The 25,647-nt window shown below is 55.7% G+C and overlaps 1 protein-coding gene across 3 annotated transcripts in view; it reads right to left on the bottom strand.

The window, feature by feature from the left end:
• ARHGAP23 (Rho GTPase activating protein 23) overlaps nucleotides 1-25,161 on the bottom strand; it is a gene marked incomplete at both ends in the record, with an annotated part of 62,130 nt that extends 36,969 nt beyond the window's left edge. For all 3 annotated transcript variants that reach the window (XM_084236704.1, XM_084236703.1, XM_084236705.1), the window contains 2 exons: nucleotides 897-1,058; nucleotides 25,099-25,161. In XM_084236704.1, coding sequence (XP_084092830.1) covers nucleotides 897-1,058; nucleotides 25,099-25,161 — 225 coding nt within the window. The remainder of the gene's footprint in view (nucleotides 1-896; nucleotides 1,059-25,098) is intronic.
• Between the last annotated feature and the right edge of the window lie 486 nt (nucleotides 25,162-25,647).

Here is a 25,647-nt window from a genome sequence, read left to right as displayed (position 1 = left end):
ATTCAGACATGGCTTGAGGGCTGCAGTGGCGGTCATGACATGCACTTACAGACAGTACACGTACATGTCTAGACGTGTACACATGCATGTGTACACCCAAATGCTGTACACACACAGAGTGGCAGCTGTGCAGGCTGTTTCCAGCCCTGGGGAAAGGGGTGAAAGGGGTTCATTGACTCCAAAATAAATCTGTCTTCTCCCCTGCTGCTGGGAGAGGTGGAGGAAGAGCACAGGGCACTCCTGGGGGAGCTCTGGTTCCTGCCTGAGACCCCCTCATGTCTTCCCCCATGACTGCTTCACTGTCAGACACCCCTTGGGTACCCACAGTCCACACCCTTGGGTTGGACTAAGCAGCCCTGGTTCCTGGACTCAGAGTTTGACATTTATATTAGGGCTGGAAGGACCCCTCAGGGTCAAGTAGCTGACTGTGCCCAGGTTACGGTAGGAGAAATAGAGCCCCAAGAGAGGGGTTAGACCACCTCGAGACCCCCAGTGACTTGGGGGCTAGAAGCCAGGCCTCCTTCCTCCCAGCCCATACAGAGCTGTGACCAGCTCTCTGCAGGGGGCCCAGAGGGGTGTTAGGACAAACTCCCCAGGAGTTCAGACTGGGGACAGAGCAATGAACCCAACTGGGCATGGCCAGCGGCAAGGGGTGCCAGCAATTTCACCTCTCCAAGCAGACTGCTCAGCCTCCAGAGGCCAAGTGTCTGGGGCACCGGGGGCATCCTTTAGGTCTCTTGCCTGACCAACCATCTGGCCCCATCTGAAAAGAGCGAGCCAGAGAACCCACAGAATCCAGCCAGGGCTGCTCTGTGTGAGCCCCTCCCAGGCCACAGGAGGACCATGGAAGGACAGTGCGAAGGAATCCCCGGCCCAGCCCCGGCCCACGGGCATACCTTCCGGCTGCTGTGCACCGCTGACTCTGGTGGGTACACGAGGAAGTGGCGCAGGGTGAAGCCAAAACCATCCTTCTGACTCTTGTGCAGCAGCAGCGTGCGCGGCCCCGGCCAGGGGAGGGGGCGCCCGGGAGAGCACCCATCTCTTGGGCCCAGGGGCAGCTGTGGGACCACAGGAAGACAGTGCTGAGTGGCCATGTGGCCGCCCTCCCCACTGCGCATGCTGCCTCCTGCAGCCCAGAGGACCTGCGGCGGACTGGACAGGGTCCAGGGGCCTGACTCCTCCTTGCCCCTTCCTTCCTCTCCCACCGTCAGTGGCGCAGTAGCTTCTTCCTTTCCCCTGTCAATCCCTTCGTGCCAGGGAAATAATTCACTACATGGAGCCAAGCGTCCGTCCAGTTCAATTCAGCATTCTCTGAGCACCTACTATGTGCCAAGCACTGGACACAGAGCCTTGCTGCCTGGGAAGTGCCTACTGTGATCTGAGCTCACTCCCGCCTGCTGCACAGCTGCACATGCACACAGACATTCACACACATTCATGCAGACAGATCACACCACAAACACCCAGACAAGCACACATGTGCAAAAGTGCACACACACAGATGAGTACATGCTGCTCACTTAGGTACATAGATGTGCACACACAGTTGTGCCTAATCAGAGTCACACATGCACCTGCACACAGGCTGGCACATACGTCCTTCAGGAGCAGTAGCAGGGACAGGTGGGGAACCGAGAGCCACAAGGGAGCAGACTGGACACCAGAACTAAAGCAACTTCCTGAGGCCGGGAGCCCAGCCCAGCGGCTGGCTCTGGTTCACCGGAACTGAGTAGGAAACTGGGTGGGCAGGGAGACAAGCCCTCTGACCAACTTGCTGGAATATCTGGGATTCCCCAGGATGACATGGCAAAGGGTGTGTGAAGACAAGAGTTGGGGGGTGAAGTTTTGTTTCTGGAGCAAAAGGGAGAAGAGGATAGAAAATGGGTTTCCCTGCTCAAAGGGAAAGTGGGTGCCAGAGGGGTGCGCAGGGAGGCAGCTGTGCGGGGATGCTGTCAACTGAAAGCCAATCGGCTTTCCGCCCCCAATAAAGGGCAGCCTCACCTACCCCTAATTCAAAGTGCGCAAAGCCCCTCCATTTCCACTCGACGGTGCTCTTGCCCCTCACTACTCCTTGGGGATCCTTCAGCTGCAGGAAGAAAGAGGCTGGATGCAGAGGCAAGAAGGCCACTGGTTCAGAGTGAGGACCTCCTGCTTCTCCTTTGCTTGCCACCTAGTAGCTGGAGACAGCTCAAACTTGCCACTCAAACGTACTAGTACTAAGAAGTAGGTTCTCATCTCCATCCACCCCATCAGGAGGGAGCCTGCCAGCACTGTAACCAGCCGTGGGCGAGGGGGTTCTGCAGGGAGGTGGGGGAGGCTGGGCTCTAGTGGAACAGGCTTGGTGGAGGGGAAATACCTGCAAGCCTCAGGAGGTTATTTTTTTAATGTGACAGAGGCAACAAGCTTGCTTCATACAGTCCCACACAAAAGACACAGCCAGGCAGAAGACACAAGGAGACTGAGGAAGACTCCGGGCGAGGAAGACCATGTGAATCCTAGACATCCCAGAGGGGTCCTAGCAAAAGTTGGGTCACCCCCAACTGGGATTCCAGCATCAGGTGGAGGTCCAGTGAGAGCCCCGTGGCCCCTTCCACTTCTGTGGGAGTCTGAGGAGCCCAGAGAACATTCTCTGGGAATTCTGCTGAGGTTTGAAATCCCCTGACATGGCAAGGAACTAACTCATGGGGGAGAGAAGAGGGCCTTAGGGGACTCTTCGCTGTGCCCTCCTTCCCGAAGGCCCCGCTGGCCCCAGTGTTGACAGCCTCCCGGTTGCCCTCCACCCCAGCTCAGCGCTGAGGCTGTTTGCAGGGCCTATTGTTTTGCTGGTGTCCTGGATTAAGGTTTAAGCCACTAACTGCCCCGTGAGAGAAGTAGCTGGGACAGGTCCCCGCACGCCCCCCATTCCTCCCCCAGCTCACATCCTGCCTGGAGCTGCCAGCTGCCTGGGGGTGCCACTCCCTGGGGGGGCCTGCCTGTAATCCAAGGCAATGGGCTTGTCTTCTTTCAGGTCCCATCCTCACCCAGGCACCACTGCCCCCTCCCTTATCTCTGCCTCTCCCTTTCTGGTTTTCCTTCCTTTCAATCTCCCTTCCCCCATCCCTTCCAACCAGACTCCTGAGAATGTCGGTGGTAATCCCCCCACAGCTACCACACCCAGCCTGGAGAGTAGACATCAAAGCCCCCATCAAGGGCCAGATCTGGCATCTCCCCTGTGGGAAGTTCTTCCTTAGGTTTAACCTCAGTCCTTCATGCTATTACACATGCACGTTTCCCCTCCCCTCAGCACCCCACCTCCCAGAGCTGGGGCAACACTGGGCCTTATTGTCATCTTGGGGGTGGGGTAGTGATGGATGCAGAAACACAGAATGGGCAATGAGAATTAGAAAGTTGATTAGATTAGGAAAGGGTACAGCTCACACACATCCCCAACTCTGCCCCTCTGAGGCGGGCACAGAGACAAGGGGATGGAGTGGGAGGGGCTCAGGGGACAAAGGGGCATGACTGATTAAAGCTCTTCTGTATCCACTCACTCATACCCTCGTGTCAGGAAAGAAAGAGACATCCAGAAATACCAAGTGATGGAGGGAGATGGCCCCAGGGCCACAAATTAAACAGAAGTGGACACGTAGTGGGTTGGCATCGCCAGGAACCCAGGAGTCCTGCTCCTCCCCCCACCCCCAGGAGCATAAAGAGGTCATTGCAGGGAGCACAGCATTCATACTGGGCATGGTGCCCACTGTGACTCACGCCCTCCCAACCGGGTCGATCCCGGACATCAGAAACGGTCCCCACCCCCTCTCCAGTCACCAGTCCTCACCCTGAGATCACTACCTGCTGGGGCCCATTCTGCCACCTCAGCCTTCCCTGCCCACTAGAAAACCCTTGTGTTTTCTTGTGTGCCCCTGTGTCCCGGGCCTCCTCTCAGGCCAACGCCCATTGTTCCAAATGGTGGCCGCGTCCACCTGCCTCTGGCTCAGGCCCCTGCCTGCCCCAACTCTCCAGGACACCAATGCTCCAGCATCTCTTCAAAGGACCCAGTTCCCTACCATCCTTCTCCTGCCTGTGACCCCCTGAACCTGGGGCTGGCGCCCCTGGAACTACCACCCAGACTGGGGGTTGTCTTCCAGCAGCCCTGGAAAGGCTCCCAGCCACAATCCTGCCACCCTCTCCCACCTCTCTCAGCTACCCGCTCACTCTGCAATCCTGGGCATGGGGTGGGAATGCAGAGTGCGCAGAGCTCAAAGATCCCGGCCTTGGTAGCCAGCCCCAGCCCCAGAGGCCTGCCCGGACCGCTGCCCCGGGGCCCTGTTCCCCGGCCCCACCAGCCCAGGCGCTCACCCTGGCCCGGCGCGGCCCGGGTGCGCGGCGGTCGCTGTGGCCGAGGTAGGGCAGCCAGAGGCAGCGCGGCTCCGGGGCGCTGCAGTCCACGCCGACGGCGCGCTCCCAGCGCCAGCCTCCGGCCCCCGCGCGCTCCACTCGCCACACCGCGCTGCCCACGAGCGCCGCGGCCGGACGGGGTCCCCGGGCCCGGCCACCGCCCCGGCCCCAGAGCGCCGGGAGCCCGGCTTCCGGAGCGGGGCGCGCTGCGCGGGGGACCGCAGCCGCTCCTCGGCGCCCGGCGGGCGGCGTCCTGGGTCCCCGAGGAGGCAGGCGGACCCCGGAGGTCCCCGCCCGCCCCCCGGAGCCGCGGGCCAGGGGCCCAGGGGCCCCGAAGGGACGGACGACCCGCGCGGACGACGGCAGGACGGCTGGAGCGTTCCGCGCCTCCCGCGCCTCCGGGTTAGGGCGCCCGAGCCCGGACACGCCAGAGTCTTGCAGGGCAGACACCTCCCCCTCCGGGGCGGCCCCTGTCCGAGGCCGCCTGATCCTACACACACCCACTACCACCCCCTCCCACACACACGCTTGAGAGGCACCACACAGCGCCCCCACACAGTCACACTCTGCACACCATGTGCCGGCGTGCACACACACACACCCTTGCCTCCCGCTTCCACAAAAACTCACTGTACCCTGCCCACACACAGCGCACTCCAGGGCACACGTGCACCCAGACTGGTGTGCTCCAGAGAAACACATTCACACGTGCACACACGTCCCACCCTTAGCTGCACACACACCCTCCCCACCGGGTACTACAGTCACATCCGGACACCCGGGATGGTACTACCTCACCATCCACACACACTCACCCTTCCTCTGTCTGCACATCCCACAGAAACGTATTTGCATACTGAGCCCCTAGAGCACACCAGGGCCCTCATCCCCACCCAGCTACTCCACCCATACCCCACAGAGCCACCCACAAACCCCACAAAGCATGTAACGGACATGCACACACTGCTGGGAGCATGAGCTCCATGAGTTGATGCCGTGCCCCTCGGATGCACATACACACACACACACTGCCAGACAGAGGGAACAGCACCCTCTCTGAGGACACCCCATCCCCGCGTTATGCTATACCCAAGGCTGCAGGTGGAGTCCCCACTTGCGCCCGTGGGCAAGTATGACCACCCTCTCCCCTGCGCCCCCTGCCATGAGTGCTACCACAGGGGGCACCACCAAGCTGACCATGGGCTCCAAGCTGGCCCCCACTCCCCACCCCCAGCATGTGAGTCAGACAGGAAGCCCGTGTTGATGGTAGACCCTGCCCTCCTCCCCTTCCTGGCTCTCTCTCTTCCCAGGCCCCTTCCCGGGTGGGGCCAGCAGAGGCCTTGGCCACTAGGTGTGGAACGGCCACCGCCACTTCGATCCCACTGTTCACAGTGTGCCTCTCACCCCCGTCACTCGGCGTGGCCAGGGCCACTGCCATCACCCGATTTTCAGAGAAGGAAACAGGCCTAGGAGCACCCAGCTTGTTATGGCAGCACTGGGCCTCCAAGCCCAGAACCCCTCACTCCAGCTGTGGATCTTATACTTAAATTTGAGGCAGCAAGCAGCCTGGGAAGGGAGGCTGGAGAGGTGGGGAGCAGCTCCATTCCAACCTGCTACCAAATCCAGGACTGCAGGGAGAAAGAGTGTTGGGCTGGCCCTGGCAGAGTGACCACCCGGAGGGAGACGGGAGCAGAAGGGTCACTGCCAGTCCCTCCCCTCCCATGTCCCACCACCCACGGTCCCCAGCAGGCGCAGCCCTGCGGGAGAATCACGATGATGGCTGGCGAGGGGAAAGAGGGGCGCAGAGAGGAAAGGGGGTGCGAGGGCCAAGGGAGGAGAACAAGAGGACAGCGGGGGGTAGGCAGGAGTGAGGGAGGGAGAAGGAAGGGAGGAGGAAGGGTGCGGGTGAGGCAAGTGGGGCCTGGGAGTGGTTTTGTTCTCCAGTTTCCTGTTTGCCGCTTGCTGGGCCCCCAGTGCAGAAGCTGGACCCCCACCCCCACCCTGGCGGAAGCCAGACGGGAAAAGCGAGGCTGCCACCAGCGCTGAGTCAGGAGGGCTTGGGGGCAGAGCTGGAAAGGACCCCAGTCAGGGGAGCAGGAAGCAAGGCATCTCCATCAGCAGTGCTCCCCACCCCTTCAACCATTAGGAAGCCAAGCATTCTGGGTAAGGGCCACTCCTGCCCTTGCTTTCTCGGCACCTCTCTGTCAAGTTCCCCAAAGGCCAGGCATTCATAGACCAGCCGGAAGGACCACCAAGACGTCCTCAGGCATGTGGGCTCAAGAGGGGGCCATGACCGTGGGAATGTCCTGGCTCAGAGTCTGGCCTTCTCTCTCAGCCAGTAGCCAGTCAGTCCTCCCAGCTGCCTAACTTCCTTTCCTCTTACTGCAAGTCCGGTCCTGGTTCTGGGAAAATGGAGTCACTATCCTCTCTCATGCACCAGTAGGTGCTGCTTATGTCTGGATCAAGAATCTCCAATCTTTGGGTCTCCCTGGTGGTCCAAGGGGTTAAGTCTCAGCACTATCAAGCTATCCGCAGCCACTGCAGCACGAGTTCGATTCCTGGCTGGCCAGGGAGAAACCCACATGGCGGGGAAAGACCTCTCCTGTCTTGCCCGCTGCTCCCCTCAGCAGTGTATTTCAGTAGATCTGCCTGTTCTGCTCCCCACTCTGTCTCTGGTGGATCCTCTCACCTCCCCCCTCCCCCCCAACACACCTCCTGCCTATACCCCAGCAAGTCCTAGCAAAGGTGTAACACCCTCCAGTAACACAACCTGAACCTGCCCCGCTGTAAATCCCCCCCCCCCCAGCTACCTTGTCAAGACATCAGCAGTGGGTGCACACAGTAGGGCTGTGACGCTGTACAGTTTGAATAAATGATCCCGTAGGCCTGGGGAGACTCTCATCCCCTCCCCCATTTCCTCTGGGAAAGGAATGTGGGGTGGGCCCCAGAGGCCGGTGGGGGAGGGGGCCAAGGCTGGGAAATACCAGGCGTTGCTGAGATTCTATTCCAAGCCTTCCTGCCTGGTGTGAGTCCTCCTCCCTTACACCCTCCCCAGCTTCCTCCCCCCAAATCAGGAATTACCCCGCTGAACAGTCCCTCCCGTCAGCCTCTAGTTTGGCCAGCTTGCAAAATCCATTCAACCAGATCTTCCTGAGGGTCCCTGGGGCTGGGCTGGGGCCTGCACCCCCAAGGGGAGAACACCCAGTCTTCCTCTCTCCAAAGGAGACCATCATTCTTTACCCTTTGAAAACACTTTCACTGGATCTCATTTAACCCTTTCCCTACAATGTGTTTAGTATAATGGGACTATTTTACACCCATTTTTCAGATGTAGAAACTGAGGTTCAGGAACAAACGACTGCTTAAGGTATCACTTTAACCAAGCTGAGAGCCAGATCACAGGGTTGTAACCCACAACTCAGATCTCTTTCCATTGCCCTCTTGTTTATCCATTCAACAAGCCAATCCCAGTGCTTGCAATGAGCCAGGAGCTGTGCCAGGGGCTGGGACACCTTGGAGGATAAGTCAAGTGCAGACCTTGCCCTCAGGGTGCTTAAAGTTCTACTGGCATCCCAGCTTTGGAAACCTTTGGGGGTCCCCAAGTTCCAGACTCAGGTCCAAGCCAGCTACCTTCACCCCTACTAAGGGAGATCTGCCCCATACCAGGGGAGACTTGTGTCAGGGGATCAGGACCTTCTCTTCAGGAGAGGACAGATTGTTTGAGAGTGGGGTCAGGGCAACCCCCAGGTTAGCCCTGGAGCAAGAAGGTGGCCTGGACTGGAAGTGTAACAGGGTGGTCCTGAGGTAAGGGGGAGGTTCCCTGCCCCACCCAAGGGAAGGTGGAGCTGAGCAGGGAGAGGAGAAGCTGCAGAAGAGACTGAGGGAAGGAGAAGCAGGATGGAGCCAGGAGACCTGGAGGAGGCACATGGAGCCTAGAGACACGTGAAGAAACTGCGCTTGTCTTTTGGTCGTGGACTGGGTGACACAGATGTGGGTGAGACCCGTGGGGAGGTGACAATGGCAGCTTTTATTTTGATGTTGATTTTGCTCTTTTCCATCCGGCCTTGTCTGGTAGTTTCTGACCCTTTTCTGTGGGTCCCCACTGGAAGATGCTTTAGACTTGTGGCAGGCTTTGGGGCCTTGCTCTGGGCCAATCCCATTTGGATGGACTTTTACCCACGAGGGGACGGGTAACTTTGGGTGCTTCACTTAGAAACTAGACTCTTTGCCTTACCTGTATTGTTTCCTAGTTGTATTAAAGTTCCTTCCCATTAAAGTCTCCTATGTTTTGTGTTGATGCGGCGGATGGCAGAACCCATTTAGAACAGGCAGGTTTGCGGGGTTTTGGGTTGCCCCTCTCCCTGTCCTATAACATAAGGGCAGATGATAGGAACCAAACTGGCCAGCAGAAACTGAGCAAGAGAAGGAGAGCATCCTAGGGCCCAAGGGTCAGGGGCTATGGGGAGGGAAACTGATACCGCTGAAGGGCGTGTGGTCCAGGAAGTGACGAGAGGGGCTCAGGGTCACTGGCCTGCTTTTCCTTCCTCCAGATTGAACGCCTTCTGCCAGAGTACAGGCCTCACAGCACGGAGTGACAAACAATGCCCCTGCCCCAAGAGAATCCTCTGGCATTTGAGAAGCTCTTTCTAATCCCATACAGGCATCACACGCCACCAAACTTAGACCCACAGACACCCACCACCTCACACACTGACGCAGAGCACAAGCACCGCCAGTCCAGTCTATCCCAGGCATGCGGGCAATGCGATACCCAAGGCATGCCCACCCCGCCCACGCTGGGGCCTCTGACCCCTGCCCCAGTCTCCTCGCTCAAGGGCGGCCGCCCCCTCAGCCCTCCTCCACCCTTCTGCCCCATTCAGATGCCTGGTTCCCAGCACCACTTCTGTGCAGTCCTGACATGCCCCAACAGGCCAAGCTGAAGAGCCGGCCAAGCAAGCCTGTGTCTCCCCAACACACTCAGTGTGCAGATAACCCCAATCATTGGGTGCCTGGGGACTTCGCACTTGGTCTGACCTGCCAGCAGGGTGATTGAGGGTCTCTGAGGGTCTCTCCAGACCTCGTGCTCTTCCCCTCCGGAGTTGGGGTGCTGTGACACACATCTCCCATCCTCAAACTGGGTCAGAGCCAAGAAAGGCTGAGGGAGAGGAGAACAGAAAAGGTGCCAGACACCCCACCGCCACCTCACCAGCTCAAGGAGGGACAGAGATAATCCCAAGCCGCGCAGCTTCCCCTAGTTCTTCCAAAGGCAGCACCCTCTGAGGCCCCGGGGTGCTCTGGAATCCAGGACTTCTGGATCTGAGTCCCATCTATACCTCTTTCTGACTGTGAGACCTTGGGCAAGTTATTTAACCTCTTTGAGCCTTTGTTCTTCACCAATAAAATGGGAATGACACTAATTTCAAACCTCATATGTTGTTGAAAGAATTAAGTAAATTAAAGAAAGTCCTTAGCCCAGGCCCCAAGCACATAGTTGGGGTCCAATAAATGCAGGCTGTTTTGATTGTCTTTTGTATATTCACACATTGACATCCAGACACACAGACGCTGCCCCTCCGGACAAAGACACAGTGACACATTCAGACACTCGCGGAAGTCTGCACGGAGATGTCATCCAGGTGAGCACCGCACCACTCCACCGCCAGCCCCTGTGGACTCCCATGTGCCCCAATTCTTCCCAGACAGGGAGGGTGTTCCATAGCAGAACAGTGACAGGCCCAGAGCCTTGCTTTAAGAGGTGCTTTGGGAGTGGGGAAAGGATGGACGACTTGAGCCCCCAGGAGGGAAGCTGCTCCCAACAAGCAAGGAACATGGCAAAGGTGCCAGGTTGGCAGGGCCTCCCCCACCCACAGGAGAGCCTGTTCCCTCCTCAGGGACACCAGAGGGAAGGGAGGAAGAGCATCTTTCCTTGCAGTGGGAAATGAGCACTTACAGAAAAGGGTGAGTTTGGAGTGAGCCACAAAGTAAACACCAGGGCCACGGCCTGGGCAACCATGGGGCAGCGTGGGCCAGGGCCCACTGCAATTCTCTCCACCCGTTTATTCTACCCAGCTGCCCCTTGGCTATCCCAGTGCGTGCTCTCCAGGTATCCATTCTGATGTCTGGGCCTGTCTGGGGGCTCCCGAAAGGGAAGAGGCTGTGTCTCCTCCATCAGACTGGGAGGTCCCTGAGAGCTGGGTTTGGTTTTGTTTGCCCCGTATCTATCTAGGGTCCCCAGAGGTCATGTGCCTTTCGCCTCAGACTGGAGACTGCCCAAGGGCATGTTCTGAATCTCCCCCATTAGACTGGGAACTTCCTAAGGACAGCAGTTAGTGAATTGTTGGAAAAGAATTTGTGCTTCTAGAGTGTTTTATATATAACAAGCTCTCAAAAATTATTGTTGATGACAAGGATATGGAGAAATTGAGCACTTGCACATTGCAGATGAATGCAAGATGGGCCATGGCTGTGGAAAACAATATGGTAGCTCCTTAAAAAATTAAACATAGAATTACCATATGATTCAGCAATTCCACCTATGGGAATATACTCCCAAAGTGTACAAGGTGCACAGATACTTGTACACCTGTGTTCACAGCAACTAGTCACAATAGTCAAAAGGTGAAAACAACTCAAACGTCCACCAGCAGATGAATATGGTCTATACCTAAAATGGAATATTATACAGCCTTTAAAAGGAAGGAAATTTTGACATATGCTATAACATGCATGAACATTGAAGACATTATGCTAAGTGAAATAAGGCAGTCACAACGGATAAATAGTGCATGATTCCACTTACATTCCACTTATACGAGATACCCAGACTCTTAGACACAGAAAGTGGGAATGGTGGCTGCCAGGACCTGGGGTGTGGGGAATGGTAAATTGTTGTTTGATGGGGACAGAATTTGAGTTTGGGAAGATGAAGTAGTTCAGGAGAAGGACGGACGGTTATGTGATGGTGGATGGATAACAGTGTGAATGCACTTAATGTCACTGACCTGCACAATTAAAAATGATCAATTTTATGTTGTATATGTTTCATCACCAAAACAAGGCAATATTAGAATTCCATTTTAAAAAAGTATTGAAAGAAGATGGAATAAATGGATAGGTCTCCTATTAGCACCAAGGGGCAGAACTTTCCCACAGAGGTGGCTCAGGATAGCTGGGCATCTCCTACTGGAGGACCTTTCCCTCCCACCCCTCTGCATTGCACCTCACAAGAGGCCCTGTTATCATCTTTGGAATTCCAGTCATCGCGGGACAAGAACTGTCAGTCTGCCGTGGTAGGGGGAGAAGGGGTCTGACCCTTGCACACAGTAAGTCTTTGGCATTTATGAGGATCTGCCATCCATTGGAGGCTGGAGTGATGGATGCACAAACTCTCCCAAGGTCCTGCCACATCCCAAGGCATGGGATCTTGGAAGAGTTTTCCTAACAAAAAGCCAGGCTTAGTGTGGGGTTTCTGCCCCCTGAGGCCAGAGCCCATTCAGCAAAGTCAATTCCAAGCTCCACATGCTCACACACCACCCTAACATACACACACACACAAAGGGTGTGCACACAGAAGCAAATCCCTGCTGCGCATGCTCCCCTGCACACACTCCAAGAAAAACATGCTTATACACTCAGGGTGGAGTCTTGTCAGAGATGCAGGCAGGACCGTGTGCGGCAGAGCCCCCTGCTGGCCCAGGTCTGTCACGCCTATCTAACTCAGCACAGAGCAGGCAGGCAAACCCTTATTTCTTCCACCCAACTGCATTTTCCAGGCCCTTGGGACCCTAAGCACCCCCAGGATTATCCCTCCCCTTCTACAGAGGACAGAGTAACTATGGAATTGTAGGAAGGGCCTCTCTTCCATGAAGGGGTACTGAAGAGAGGCCAGAGTCCTTTTTCAGACTACATCACTTCAGGGTCAGTCATTCCCGAGGCAGGAGAATGCCTGCAATGACTCCTCTTGCAAATCATCATATCCATTCTCCAACGCCACACCGAACAGCTCATTTCAGAGGAGACTGGGGGTGAACACTGGGCAAGCCTCTCCTTTTAGTCCCAACTCCCTCTGGAAGTTCATTCTGTTGTCTGCCCACCTGGGCAGAGACAACAGGTGTACCCATTGGTTTCTTTAGGGGAGTGCTCAGTCCCAGTCAAGCTGAGACCACATCCACTCCCAGGGCAGGTCTCAGCAGATTCTGAAAGTCTCCCCCAGGGCTCATGGGGCTCTCTGCAAGGAGTGGCTCTCAGCCCCACCCCTGAAACCACCCACCCCCACACCCCAGGTCCTGCCCAACTGCTCCCAGGTCACCCCTACCTTCCCCTTCACCTGTGGCCCAGCCTATGAGCTGAACCTCTCCCTAGTCCAGCCCATGATGCCCCAGAGGCAGATGGAAGGGTGGAGGGGATGGTGGCTCTTCAGGGACAAACAACCTCCACTGGCTCAGGAGCTGGATTGGTTTCTGGGTTGGGCTTTGTGGTCAAAAGAAGACAGGTGGCCTCACCTTCCTACCCATCATCAGTTTGCTTGTCCCCATCTTTGGGGACATCATAATAGGCACAGCAGTAACTATTTGTTGAGTGCTGTATGCCAGGCACACTGCATGTGCACTACTTCTTTTAACAGCAGAGCATCATCTTCAGGTGAACCCACCCACAACTTTGGCCCCTAGGCCACCTCCACCCAATCTCGTGCTAGGTAAGGAATGCTCAGCTAACCCGCAGAGGCATCATGGGGTAGTCTGAGAGAGAAACCACTGTTCCCACATAGAGGAAGCTGATATGGAGAGAAGGTCACACATGCCACATGGTACTGGCTTTGGACCTATTCTGGTTGTATGACCTCAAGGTCACATAGGTTTTCTTATTTCTTTAGCTACAAAATGAAGCTAGCGATGAAGTTGATGAAGTGGCTGGGAAAACATTCTGAGAATCAATAAATAGGAGGCATTGTGGCCCCAGACTTCATCTCAACCATCAGAGTGGACTCTGCTTTCCAAATGTACCCTGAGTCCTCCCACTTTGCAACGTCCACCACTCTGCTCCAAGCCACCATCATGCCTTGATACCTAACAGATCATGGTTTTACTATTATGACTGCCATGTCCTGTGGGATCTGCCTCTAGACTCCACGCCCATTGCACCCCCTTCCTCTGTACTCTGGCTACCCTGGCCTCCTTCCAGTTCCCTTAAAGACCAGACACTCTCCTAGCTCCAGGTCCTTTGCACATGCTGTTTCTGGAATGCTGTTCTCTCTTCCCCAGCTCCCTCCCAGCCTTACCAATCCATACCCTAATTAACTCCTACTATCCTGCAGTTCTCAGCAAAAATGTCACTTTCCCAGAGTCACCTCCTCTGGCCCTCAGATCAGGTCAGGTCCCTGAGCACCCTCTCATGACAGTGTCTGTATTTTTCAGGTTATTTTTACTACCCCCTCGCACCCCTGTGAGATGAGTTCACAGGGCACTGCTGTGAGTTCTGGAAGGCAGGGTCATGACTACTTTGCTGGCAATCAAACCCCCAGCTCCTGGCACTGCACCTGCCCAGGCTGGGCCTCAGCGCAGCTTCTGAATGTTGAGGAATGAATGCACACTCCTGAGTTCACAGTGGCCAGACTCCCGTGCCCAGGAGCAGTCCAGCTGCGACAGGGAGGGTCCATCTTTGTGCACCCCCACCACCTTCTCTGTGAGAACCAGATCCCAAAAGTGAGGGTGCCTGGAATAAAGGAGCAAGGGGTGGGGAGAAAAGGGTAGCTGCTTTTATCACCTTTGCAAGGTCCTCTGTTATGTCACTGGCCCTGGTCAAGCTTCTGTGCACTCACTACATCCAGTTCCCTCGCCCTGGAATAGAACTTATCACTCCTTTCCACCTGTTTCCCTGCCGGTCCCTTCCTCCTCTCAGCGTGAGTGTTTCTCAAACACCTCCCTGGTCCCAAGCTAAGGAACTTGCCAGGGTCCCACAGCGAGTGGCAGCTCCATTCAAGCCCAGGTCTGTCTGCCCGCACAGCTCAGGCCCGCAGCCACCTCATTACACGCCTCATTACCGCCAGTTTCTTCCTTTGGGCTTGGCAGAAAGACACGCCCACTCTGTGGGCCTCAGTTTCCTCCTGAGGGCTGGATGCAGAAAGCCTGGCTTTCTGCAAAGAAAGCGGACGAAGGTGGGAGAAGAGGCCGAGGGGGGAGGGGAGCACACAGGAGGGGCGACAGCCTCGCGCCAGCCAGACGTGAGAAACGCCAAGTATGCGAACTACGCCATCCCCTGAGCTATGAATAGTGCGGCTCCGCTGCCAGCCCAGGTCGGCCCTCAGCCCCCACCTCGGGCCCCACCACGCGACCTCCTCCGCCCTGGGGGGCTGGAAGGCGGCGGAGCCGCGGGGGCAAGCTGGGAGGGCGCAGACTGCGCGCGGGTGAGGGTGTGGCCATGCAAACGAATGCAAACCGAGACCTACAAGAATATCTGATTGGGGGTCTGGGAATTGAGCCTAGGGGACACTCCACAGAGGCAGTGCCCAGCGCTCCACACCGCTAGCTCAGGATCGTGGCCACACCCGCTTCTACGTGGCAGCTGCAGGTCCCAAGCTTGTCGAGTCACCCCCTGGCTGAAATTCTGTGTTGTGCAGCCCCTAGAGTTCTCTCGCTGTCTCCTGTCAAGACTCTGATAAGACTGTCATCTTCAGGTTCCTGTCCACCCTAGCACCACATCAGCCTCATCTCCTTGCAGCTCACAGGCCTGACAGGTGGAAAACACTTGGGAAATTACAAGAACCCTGCCCTTGTTTCTGGACCACCTGTCCTGATCATTGATGGCAGTGGAAGCACATGGGGCTAGGGGCGTTCCGTCTGCTATCAGTCCTTTTTGAGTGCCCACACGCAAGTCAGTCAACTCCTCTTGCTTTCATTCTGGAATTATGAACTGGGGGCTCTTAGGGCCTGGCACTACAGGGACCAGCGACGCGGGAGAAAGGAGAGTGAAAGACACCGGAGTGCAGGTCCTGGCTGTAGGACCCCAGGCAAGTGTCTTCCGTCCCCAGCTTCAGTCTCTACTGTAAATGGGGTTCCTCAAGAAGATCGTGTTAAGTGCCCGAGGCATGGGAGTGGCTCAACAAATCTTAGTTCAGAAGTCCACAATAGATGTTTTTTCAAATTAATAAAACAGTGCTTGGCTTTATGAAAAGACAGGCATGCAACAACTAAAGAGGCTTCAGAATATACCGTTCAAAAGTTTCTAACAGGATTCAGAGGACCCAAGAATCCTAACTTGGCCCCACTTCCTAGCTCTGAGTCCTTGCATTAGCTACTCACCTCTCCGCATTTATAAAACAGAGGTAATCTATTCCTCATAGGGTTGTTGTGCAGAATAAAGAGAGAGGGCATGTAAAGTGTCTCCCAGATATTCAGTGCCTGGCATCGAAATGTTCAATTAGCATTAGTGGTAGCCAACATTCCCATGGTTATTATTACGTGGTCTCACAATGCAATGCCAAGTGCTGTGGAAATGTCCAGTTCATCAGTCAACAATATTCAGTCAACAGTGTAGAAGCAGGAGGCAGCAATCAAGACGAAGCCCCTACCCTTGTGGGCTTTGAGGAAGTTTGGAGGTGGGGGAGAGCTTTACAAAGGACATTTGAACTGGGCACTGGAAGATAAATAGGAATTTGAGAAATGGAGAAGGCAGAGAAAGCCACATCAAAGGGAAAAAGGTGGTGTGAGAAGTTTCTGGAAAGGAGAAGAGAAGATACATCCCCCTTCTCTCCTGTCCTCTCCATCTCCTGCCCTCAGCCTCTCTCACCACATCTCTAGCCTCCGCTGCCTTCCATGGCTCCACAGTATCTACGGGAGCAAATCAAGTTCCTCACTATGGTGTGAAGGGCGAGCCATGATGGTAGATGGGAGGGGCAGGATCCCGAGCTCAAGCTTGACCTTGACAATCTGATCTCTCTTGACTCTGTCTTTCATTCACTGATCCTGTAAGAGGCCAGGCTGTTCCCAGGCTGGCAAAAGGCCAGGAATACCCTTCTCTCTCTCCTCCACCACCCATCTCTTGTCCCAGCAGACATCTTTCAAGCCTTGGGGAAGCCTCCTCCCACCAAAGCTGAAAGCATCTTTAGAGAAAGCAGAGACTTGGCCCATGTTTATTGATGGAGCCCTGCGCTGCCCCCATACCATTCAAGAGCAAACCCAGACTTCAGGCAGGCAAAGGGAAAACTGTGGGCACAGAGTCAAGTTGAAGTAGATTATAACCAAGCTACCTACCTCCACCACCTGATTGTGGTGAGGGATTGTCTGCCCTCCCATGTCCTTTATTATGCCAACCCCAACTTGGCTTTCAACCACCAGCTAGGGGTCAGGGGACAGTCTGCCTTCCCAGAGTCTTCCTTGGCAGGGAACAAGGAAATCACAGGACAGGCTTAGGATTCAGAAAGCCCTAAGATTTAAATTCAGGGGCTGGGTCACCTTTTGTGGTGTTCTTTACCCTCTCTGGATCTCAGTTCTTCTTTTTTTAAAAAAAAAAAAAATTATTTATGCACACAAGAACTGGGATATAGGCGAAAGGTATGGGGGGTGAGAAGATTCACCAGAGACAGTGGGGAGCAGAACAGGCAGATCTACTGAAATACACTGCTGAGGGGAGCAGCGGATGAGACAGGAGAGGTCTGCTGCACCATGTGGGTTGCTCCCTGGCCGGCTAGGGATCAAACCTGTGCTGTAGAGGCTGTCTTTAACTCCTGTGCCACCAGGGAGGGCCAGGTCAGGTCATTTTTATGTTAAAATTTTGGGCAGAGGACAGCAAGGATTGTCCTGGACTGGCAGACAGTGTAATGCAAATCACAGAACCCATAGTCATAAAATCCTAGCACAGCTTTTGGGAGGTTGGGAAAGCAAACAGGGAACCTCTTGAGAACGAGGCTATGTCTCATTCATCCAGGTCCCTAGACCCACAGAGAAAGCCTGGAAGCCAGGAAATGAGAGGCACACAGGAAATGGTCACCAAAAGAACAAAGGCTAGTTTGCATTAAGATCTGGCCACTGGGCCTCCCCGGTGGCCCAGGGGGTTAAGTTGCAGCACTATGAAGCTATGGGCAGCCACTGCAGCATGAGTTCGAGTCCCGGCTAGGGAGGTGACCCACATGGTGCAGCAGACCTCTCCTGTCTCGTCCGCTGCTCCCCTCAGCAGTGTATTTCAGTAGATCTGTCTGTTCTGCTCCCTACTTTCTCTGGTGAATCCTCTCACCCCCTGCACCTCTGGCCTGTACCCCAGTTCTTGTATGTATAAATAAATCTTAAAAAAAAAATCTGGCCACTGCCTGATTTTCCCAAGCACTGAGCCTCCCATTTTTGGAGCCAGGTCCTTCTCCTGCCCCAGGCTGAAATGAAGGAGTGGGCAGGAGGACACTATGCACACCAGTCTTGGGAATGTCCTCGGTGACCCGGGCCACACCCAGTCTCTCAGATAACACTGTCCTGAGCATTGTGGGGACCTTCAGAGAGCCACTGAAGAAGGAAAAGTTCCCAAGGGGACCAGCTTCTCTGGCCCATAGCAGCCTTAATCTTACTGATGGTCCCATTTCCTGACTCTTCCCTTGCAGACATCCCACCCCTCTCCTGGACCTGGCCTAACCTCAGCTGCCCCTCCTCCCCTCACCCTCTCCAGGTGCTGCAGGGCAGAGGGAGGGCATGGTGCCAAGGCTTCATCAGAGCTAATGAGGGCTCATCTCTACAGATGCCAGTACAAGATATGGGAGAGTACCAGACTGCCCGCAGCACCCCATCATCTTGTCGGGTCCTCAACTCCCTCTGGCACCCTTCTCTTAGGAAGGAACCAGGGGCCACCCTGGGAAGGAAAGGGAGATTTAGAAGAATCTTCCCAAGTAGAGAAAAGGACATTGCTAAGAAGAGATTGCTGTGCGGAGCCATGAACTAGAAAACAGCATCAGGGTGGGGTAGGGGCCTCACCTGGGTTGCCGAAGGCTCCACTGTCCACTGCTCAGTCCACTCCTTCTTCCCCTCCTTTCACGGAGTCCCAGTGGGCGGGAGTGGAGGAGACTATGGGCACTTCTCTGCCCCTGGGCTATGCCCACCCGCCTGAACCTCCATTCTCCCTCTTCCTTCTGCTCTCGCCTGTCCCTTCCCCTCTGTTCTGTCTATTTCATTTTTATGATATTTTTGGCAGGGAGTAGAAAGGTGTGTTCCGTACTGGCAGATATTGCCGATGCAAATATCAGAGGCCATGTTATAAAATCTTAGTGGAGTTTTTCTCTAGGCCTCAGTTTCCCCATGGGTTAAGTGGGAGCGGGGCCTCTAGTAGCCCTCCAGCTGAAACGTCTCAAGATGTCCCCTCTCTGGTAGGCTTCTCGCCTCCCTCACGCGCTCTTTTGGAGAATATAGTTTCCTCCACATGGAGAATGCGAGGAACCTTAGTGGAGGGTAGGAGGCTCCATTCCAGCCTCCCCTTCCAGGCTTTTGGGGGCTCTCAGGAGCAGGAAAGGCTCAGCCAACCCAGATCTTCACTCCTCCCTCCTACCAAGGGCTCTGAGTCCTTTGTCCACATCTGATTCTCCCCAAGGAGCCCTTAGCTTTTTGAGGAAATTAAAAAGAAAAAGCTGCAGATTTAGGAGCCCAGAGTCAGACAGAAATCAAGCTGGGATCTGATAGAAACCAGGCAGGGGGCCAAAATGAACGCTCCCCTTCCCTGTATTGATCCCACTTGGGCGCCAAGACCCCTGGATTGGGGTCCTCCCACGTGGCTACCACATGTACCCCCAGCCTGGCCACATTCCTCCAGCCCACACATCTCCTGCCAGCCTGCCCGCCCAGCTGGCACTGGGTCTATTTCCATCCTTGGCTTGTGGGTCTCAGTCATCCCCATACCCCGCCCCAAGCTGTCTCTCCTCCCAAGGATTCAGGCTGAACTTTGAAAGGGTCACTTCAAAGAGGACCTGCCTGCCCAGGGCCCAGCCAGACCAGGGCCGGCTCCTCGGCCAGATTCCCGGCAACTGGGGACAAAGGCCCCACTGTTCCCCCGACCCCCGGACGCCCCCAAATGCACTGGGCATAAGAAGTCTTTCTTTCCCCAGTTCCGTTCCTCACAGGCCCCAGCTTTTTGCCATGGGGAAAGGCTGGAAAGCGGGGAACAGGGAGCTACCAGTTCCTTACCACTATCACCACCATACCCCAAGGGGGCAGTCAGGATGGGGAGGTAGCCTGAGGCCCAATTTCAGGACTAGGGATCCAGGTGCCTCACTACCCCTCAACCACCAAGCCCTTCTCAGGCCTGCAACAGCCTCTCACCTTCTCTCACTTGTCAGAACCATTCCCATCCTTCCAGGCTTCCTCCAGACAGCCTCTCTGGACTCCCGCTGAGCCCATAATCCAAACCGCAGCGGGCCTCCCTGGTGGCGCAAGGGGTTAAGACGCAACCTATGAAGCTGTCCTATGAAGCTGTCCGCAGCCCCTGCAGCACAAGTTCGATCCCCCAGGCGGCCAGGGAGCAACCCACATGGCACAGCAGACCTCTCCTGTCTCTCCCACTGCTCCCCTCAGTAGTCAATCCACCTGTTCTGTGCCCCACTCTGTCTCTGGTGAATCCTCTCACCCCCCACACCTCTGGCCTGTACCCCAGCTCCTGTATGCATAAATAATAATAAATAAATCTTTAAAAAAATAAAATTATAAAAAATAAATCCAAGCCACAGCAGCCAGCTTCTCAGGTACCCAGTAGGCTGGGATGTCTACCCCTACTACTCATTCCCCCATTGCAGGAACCAGGTCTCACCTGCTTCTCTAATTTCCTACTACACGGGGGATCCGTGTTCCCATCACAAAGCATGTTCCGATCACAAAGCAGGGGTGGATCTTAGGGTCTCTGTGTCAGTCCCTGAATTCTCTCTAGTCCAGCCTGTGCTTGCTCACCTCTACTGATGGGGCCTCGTTATTTCCAGGGGCAGCTCACTTCCTCTCAGATCACACCAACCACAAAGGGCTCTCTTTCTTGAGTCAAAAGTGTGCTGTCCTCATTTCCATCCCTGATTATTGCTTGTTTAATAACAATTATTATTAATAATTGAGATTACCAAACATCAGCCACTTTACCTATATTATCTCACTAATCCTCTCAACAATTTAAGGGATTATTTCAGGGATAAGAAAACTGAGGTTAAAAAATAATTAACTGGTCCAAATCACACAGTGAATAGGGCTAGCGCTGAAACTTGGACCTTAGCAGGCTGAAGGTCCAGACACCCAGCCTGCCTCTGAGACACTCAGGCCCAGGCCTCTCCTCCCTCAGGGTCATCTGTCAAGATTGGAAGGAATCACAGTCCCTACAATATCTTCTTTTTCCCCCCAGCCCTCTCCCCACCAACCTTTGGCAGCAGATGAAGTGTAACCTCGAGATAGTGCATTCAAGCCAGCAAATGGGGAGCAGGTGAAAGGGTCACCTGTCTAGGGCACATGCTTTTGAGGAGGTTGAAGGAGATGAACCAGGGCCTAAGGTTTAGGACTGGAGGTGGTTGGAGATCAATACCCCCTACTCTGAGAGATGGAGGGTTGATTGACATGACAGGCCCTGCCCCAAACCTCCAGATTTTTCCACCAAGGAGGCACATTGAGCTTAATATCTCAGACTCAGAGAAATTAAAAAGGAACAGGCCTCTTTAATCCACGCTGTATAGTCTTTTCCCACATGCCCATTGCGCAGCATGGTTCCCTTGGAACTCTGGGGAGAAGCCAGAGATTGCAGGTACCCCAGGGGCCCCATCAAACCTTGGGGGGCAGTCATGATAAGGTGTGGAGTTTTCTTCCCTCTCTAGGTTTGGCCCAGGCAAAATGGCACAGACAACAAGGGGTGTACCTCCAGTTTGCCTTCCCAAGACCCTAACCCCAGAGGTCTACTTCCGAAGGCTTAGCGTACAGGATCCTGTGGTTTTTCCATATGCCATCTATCACTCATGAATTTAGAGCTAGTCAACAAATATTCTCTGAGAACTGGCTGTGTGCCAGGCCCCCAGGATACCAAGACAAACAGAACACCTCTGCGGCAGCTGGAATGAGTTTAAGAGCACGGGTAACGCCCCAGCTCTGCCACTTAATAGCTATAAGTGACCTTAGCAAGTCAAGGAATCTCAGTTCCTTCCTCTGTCAAAGGGGATGATGATAACGTACCTCCCTACCTAGTGGTGAGTACTATGATAGCAGTAGTTGCCATTATTCTTTTTCTTCCCTTCAAATTGAAGGGAATAGCCAGTAGGGTCGGGGTAGGGTCGGGGAGTCTTAAGTGTAGACTGACCTTCCCAATGCCAAGGGTAGAGCTGGGCACCAGGCACCCTGGGATGCCAGAGGGGGAGCTGCTCCCTGGCCTGCATTTCACAAACATTTATGGAAAGCTGCTCTGTGCCAGGCACTGTGCTGGCCACTGGGGACACAGAGATGAACGGGACACATTGTCCATGCATCCCTGTTCCTCCCTCTGCTCTCCTCCTCAGGGCCCAGTCCAGAACCCTGTGCTGCAAGTGGGCCCAGAGGGGAGAACAGTGTGGGCAGAGGCACGGCCTGGGAGCCCAGGAGCCAGAACACCTAGGTTCATGTCTCCCACTCGCAGGCTGCTTGACTTTGGCACTATCTGGCCTCAGTTTCCCCACTGTAGCATAAGGGAGGTGGACAAGGTGACCCCTCTGGTCCTGACACAATCTAACAGGTAAATAATACACCCCACCCCACAGAGCTTTAAACTTGCCCCACAGTATAGCCCCAGGCCATCTCAGCCTGCTGCCCCACTGAGGCAGTGGGGAGATGCCCAGCTGGTACTGACTGACACTGCCCTGCTGATGAGCTGGCACAATTTCACATGAAACAGGGGGGCCTGGATCTAAAGGCGGGTTGTTGAAGGGGGTGGGGTGCTGGGGAAAGGCAGAGCCAGCTCCCACAGGCGCTATTCATGGCCCTCTCTAGGGAGGGAAAGAGAGCAAGATAATTAAAATCCAGCTTTGTCCAAATCCCTGTCCAAGCCAGTATCTTACCTCTGAACCCCTGCAGCCAACAGAGCAGGACTGACACCCTTTTGGAAGGAAAAACCAATGAGGCGAACCATAGCCCAAGGGCTATGGGCTGGCACTGGGTGAGATGGAGGTTGGGGAAATACGTTGATTGCCCCTCACCACTACCCGAGGCTTTGGCATCCTGAGGCCTCTGGTTCCCATCCCCATCCCAGCCAAAAGACGTGCAACCAAGTTCCAATCAAGAGCTTGACATTGACCTTGGGCTGTGTCCAGGATGGACCCAGATTTGGGATATGAGGGACAGCAAGACAAAGGAGGTCCTGAGAAACAGGATAGCAGCGCGAGAGCATGAACCTGGCAGCTGGATTGTCAGGTCCCTACTGTGGATCTGCCACCTGTTGGCAACGAGATTTTGGCTATTTGCTCACTGTTCCCCAACTGCAAAGTTGGGGGATAACAGTATCCTCATCATGGTGGTGTTGTGAGAATTAAATGAGGCATTTTATATAAATCCTGGCCCAGAGCAACTGCTACCTATGTCTTAGCTAGACTATTAAAGCTACTCCCCCTTCTTAAAAACACATTTTTTTCAAGTACTAATATCTATGCTCATTTGCATCCCCTACGAATCTCCCTGATTTCTAGACTTAGACTCCAACATGACAGGACTCCACCTACCTAGTCACTACAGTGCTTGTCCAGCTGGGCTGGGATGCTTCGCGCACAAGCTTCTCCTAGAAGTCCCCTAACTACAACCCATTCACCCCGTAACTTAGGCCATTCTCCTTCTGGGACCTCACATGTACATCATGGAGCCCTTCTCAGCATCCCTCCAATGCACATGAGACAATAAACACCTCTGCCCACTCCCTCACCTCCACTCCCATCATTGCCAAAATGATGCGGCCCTGGGAGGCCGCACAGGTCTGTACCTTTTCCACTTCCCCATGAGTTCAGGGTTAGCCTGATGTGGGGGGCTCAGAGACCCCCACCCAGGCTGCCTAAACACAAGGCCTATTCCCTGTGTCCAGTCTCATAGTGCTTGAGGCTGGCCCATGCCCATGAGGTCACAAAGCCACCTGCCTAGTAACACTCCCTTCTTCAAAACTTCGCCCTGAACCCTGACCTCAGCAGAAGACAGGAGGCTAGCCCTGGCTGCATCGCTGGGAATTCACAGACCTAGAACACCCTGCCAACTCCCAGGGTTTTGAGGGCCTCTAACCAGCAGTACGGGATGTACTGCTCTCATGGTTCCCAAGGGAGAGGTAAGGCCTGGGATATAGCTGCAGTTCCCAGCCACCTAGGGATGGACCCAACCACCTAATGAGCAAGTGGAAGAAGAGGCTGGGGTTGGGGGCCTTTGGGCTATGTTTGGGGCTGAAATGACTGGTTATATAATTGAGGTTGGAATTGTATGCCAAAGAGCACATCTCCATGAGAGCTGGCCACTTTTGGGAATGGACTGTTGTGCTGGCAGAGGGAAGAATCACATGAGATCAAACAATATCCACCCCCAGTTGGGCCACAGGGTGGGGGTAGGAGTGGAAATGGTAGGGGGTGGAGATGAAGGATGTGTTGGTGAGGGGAACCCAAGGGACTCATGCTTAATGACCTCCACCTCCAGCCCCTGTCCATCCTGAATTTCAAGTTTGTAATTAGGAAACACTTTAGCTGAAAGGTGGAAGGGGAGCCAGGAGCGAGATGCAGACTGAGGGAGAACTAAGCATACATCAGCTCCTGAGAAAGGAGCTTCTCTCCCAGAGCTTGAAATCATCAGTCCCCAGCTGCAAGCCTGGGAAGAAGAGTTACTAAATCCTCCAGCTTAGAGTCCTCCAGTCCTCCTGCCCTAATAAGAAAAGGCCTCAATCCCTGCCTTGACCCCAACCTGGACCCCAGGGAACTCAAGCTTAGAAAACACTGGACCATGGCTATCAACCCTTCATCTTGGGAAGCGGGGAGCCCCAGTTTGGGTGTTCCAGAGAGACTGGGCAGCCAGGCTCAGAGGTAGGGGTAGGGGCTGGGGCCCAGAGGCCCCTGCTGGCCCCTCCCCAGCCTCAGCAGCTGGCAGATGAAAGAACCCAAGCAAAGCAGGCAGCGCTGAGTAATGCCCCTGGCACCACGCGCCCAGACCCACCCACAGCCAGCTGAGGGGGCAGAGGGGAGGGCGGCCACGCTTGCAGATCCCGGGGTCCCGGGCCGGCTGCTTTCACCCAGGACCCAGGGAGGTGGGGAAGGTGGCAGGATCGGCTCCTGGCGGGTCGTCTTGAGGTCCAGCCGCATACGGGGTGGGGGGATCGGGGTGTCCCGCTGCCGAGGCCAAGGACATCCCGCCCGGGGAACCCCCTCCCCCACTCGCTCCCCCTCCAGCTGTGCCGGGGCCTCGCCAACGGAAAACGAAAACTCGGGCAGAGGAAACAGCAACAGGCGCCCCGCCTGAAAAACCCGGACAAAAGGCGCGGGCCTCCTGCCCCCGCTGCCCGGGCGGGGGGCCTGGCAGCCCCAGGAGCGCCCGGCCCCGGCCTACCTGCCCCCTTCCCGCCCCCCTGCCCAGGGCAACGTCACTCCTGGCCCCTCCCGAGCCTGCCACCCGCCGAGTGCCCCACAGCCGAGCCCGCGGTGCCCGCGCCTCGCGCCCCAAGCTGTCCCAGGCCGGCGGGGGCACCGCGACCCCAGCCCTGCCGCCAGCTCCCCCGCAGCGCCTGGATCCCCCTCCCCTGGCCCGGCGCCCTCACCTGGGGGGGCCGGGGCTCCGGGCGGGGCGGGATCCCGACCAGGCAGAAGGCGACTCCATTCATCGGGCGGCAGCGGCGGCTCTGCGGCCCGGGCACGGCTGGGGGCTCGGGCAGGGCCCCGGGGGGCGGGGCGGGGCGGGGGCGGGGCCGGGCGCGCGGCAGGGGCGCCCTCCCCGGGCCGCCCCTTCGCTCCTCCTCCCTCGACGGGGCACACCCGCCGCCTCTCCCTAGGTAGCGAGCCGGGAAAGGCGCTGGGGCCGGGGTGTTGCTGCCCGCGGAGCTAGAGGGCGAAACACAGCCCGGGGGAAGAAGGGGTCTCGGGGAGACAGTTTGGACGGGCCTCCGGGGACCGGCCCAGATAGTCGGGATCAGCCAGCCCAGGAAAGAGGACCGGAGCAGCCAACCCTGAACTAGCACAGGGAAAAGGAAGGAAGGAGGAAACGAAGGACAGAGAATCACAGCCAGACAGAGATGGTCAGAAACAGAGACGCGGGAAGGATGAGGGGCTGGGACCATGGAGGGAGCAGAGAGGCAGAGAAAGTCCAAGAC

This window comes from Talpa europaea (genome assembly GCF_964194135.1).
Source record: "Talpa europaea genome assembly, chromosome: 7".
NCBI lineage: Eukaryota > Metazoa > Chordata > Mammalia > Eulipotyphla > Talpidae > Talpa > Talpa europaea.
The sequence above is the reverse complement of the archived record's forward strand: the minus strand, read 5'-3'. Positions and strand labels throughout refer to the sequence as shown.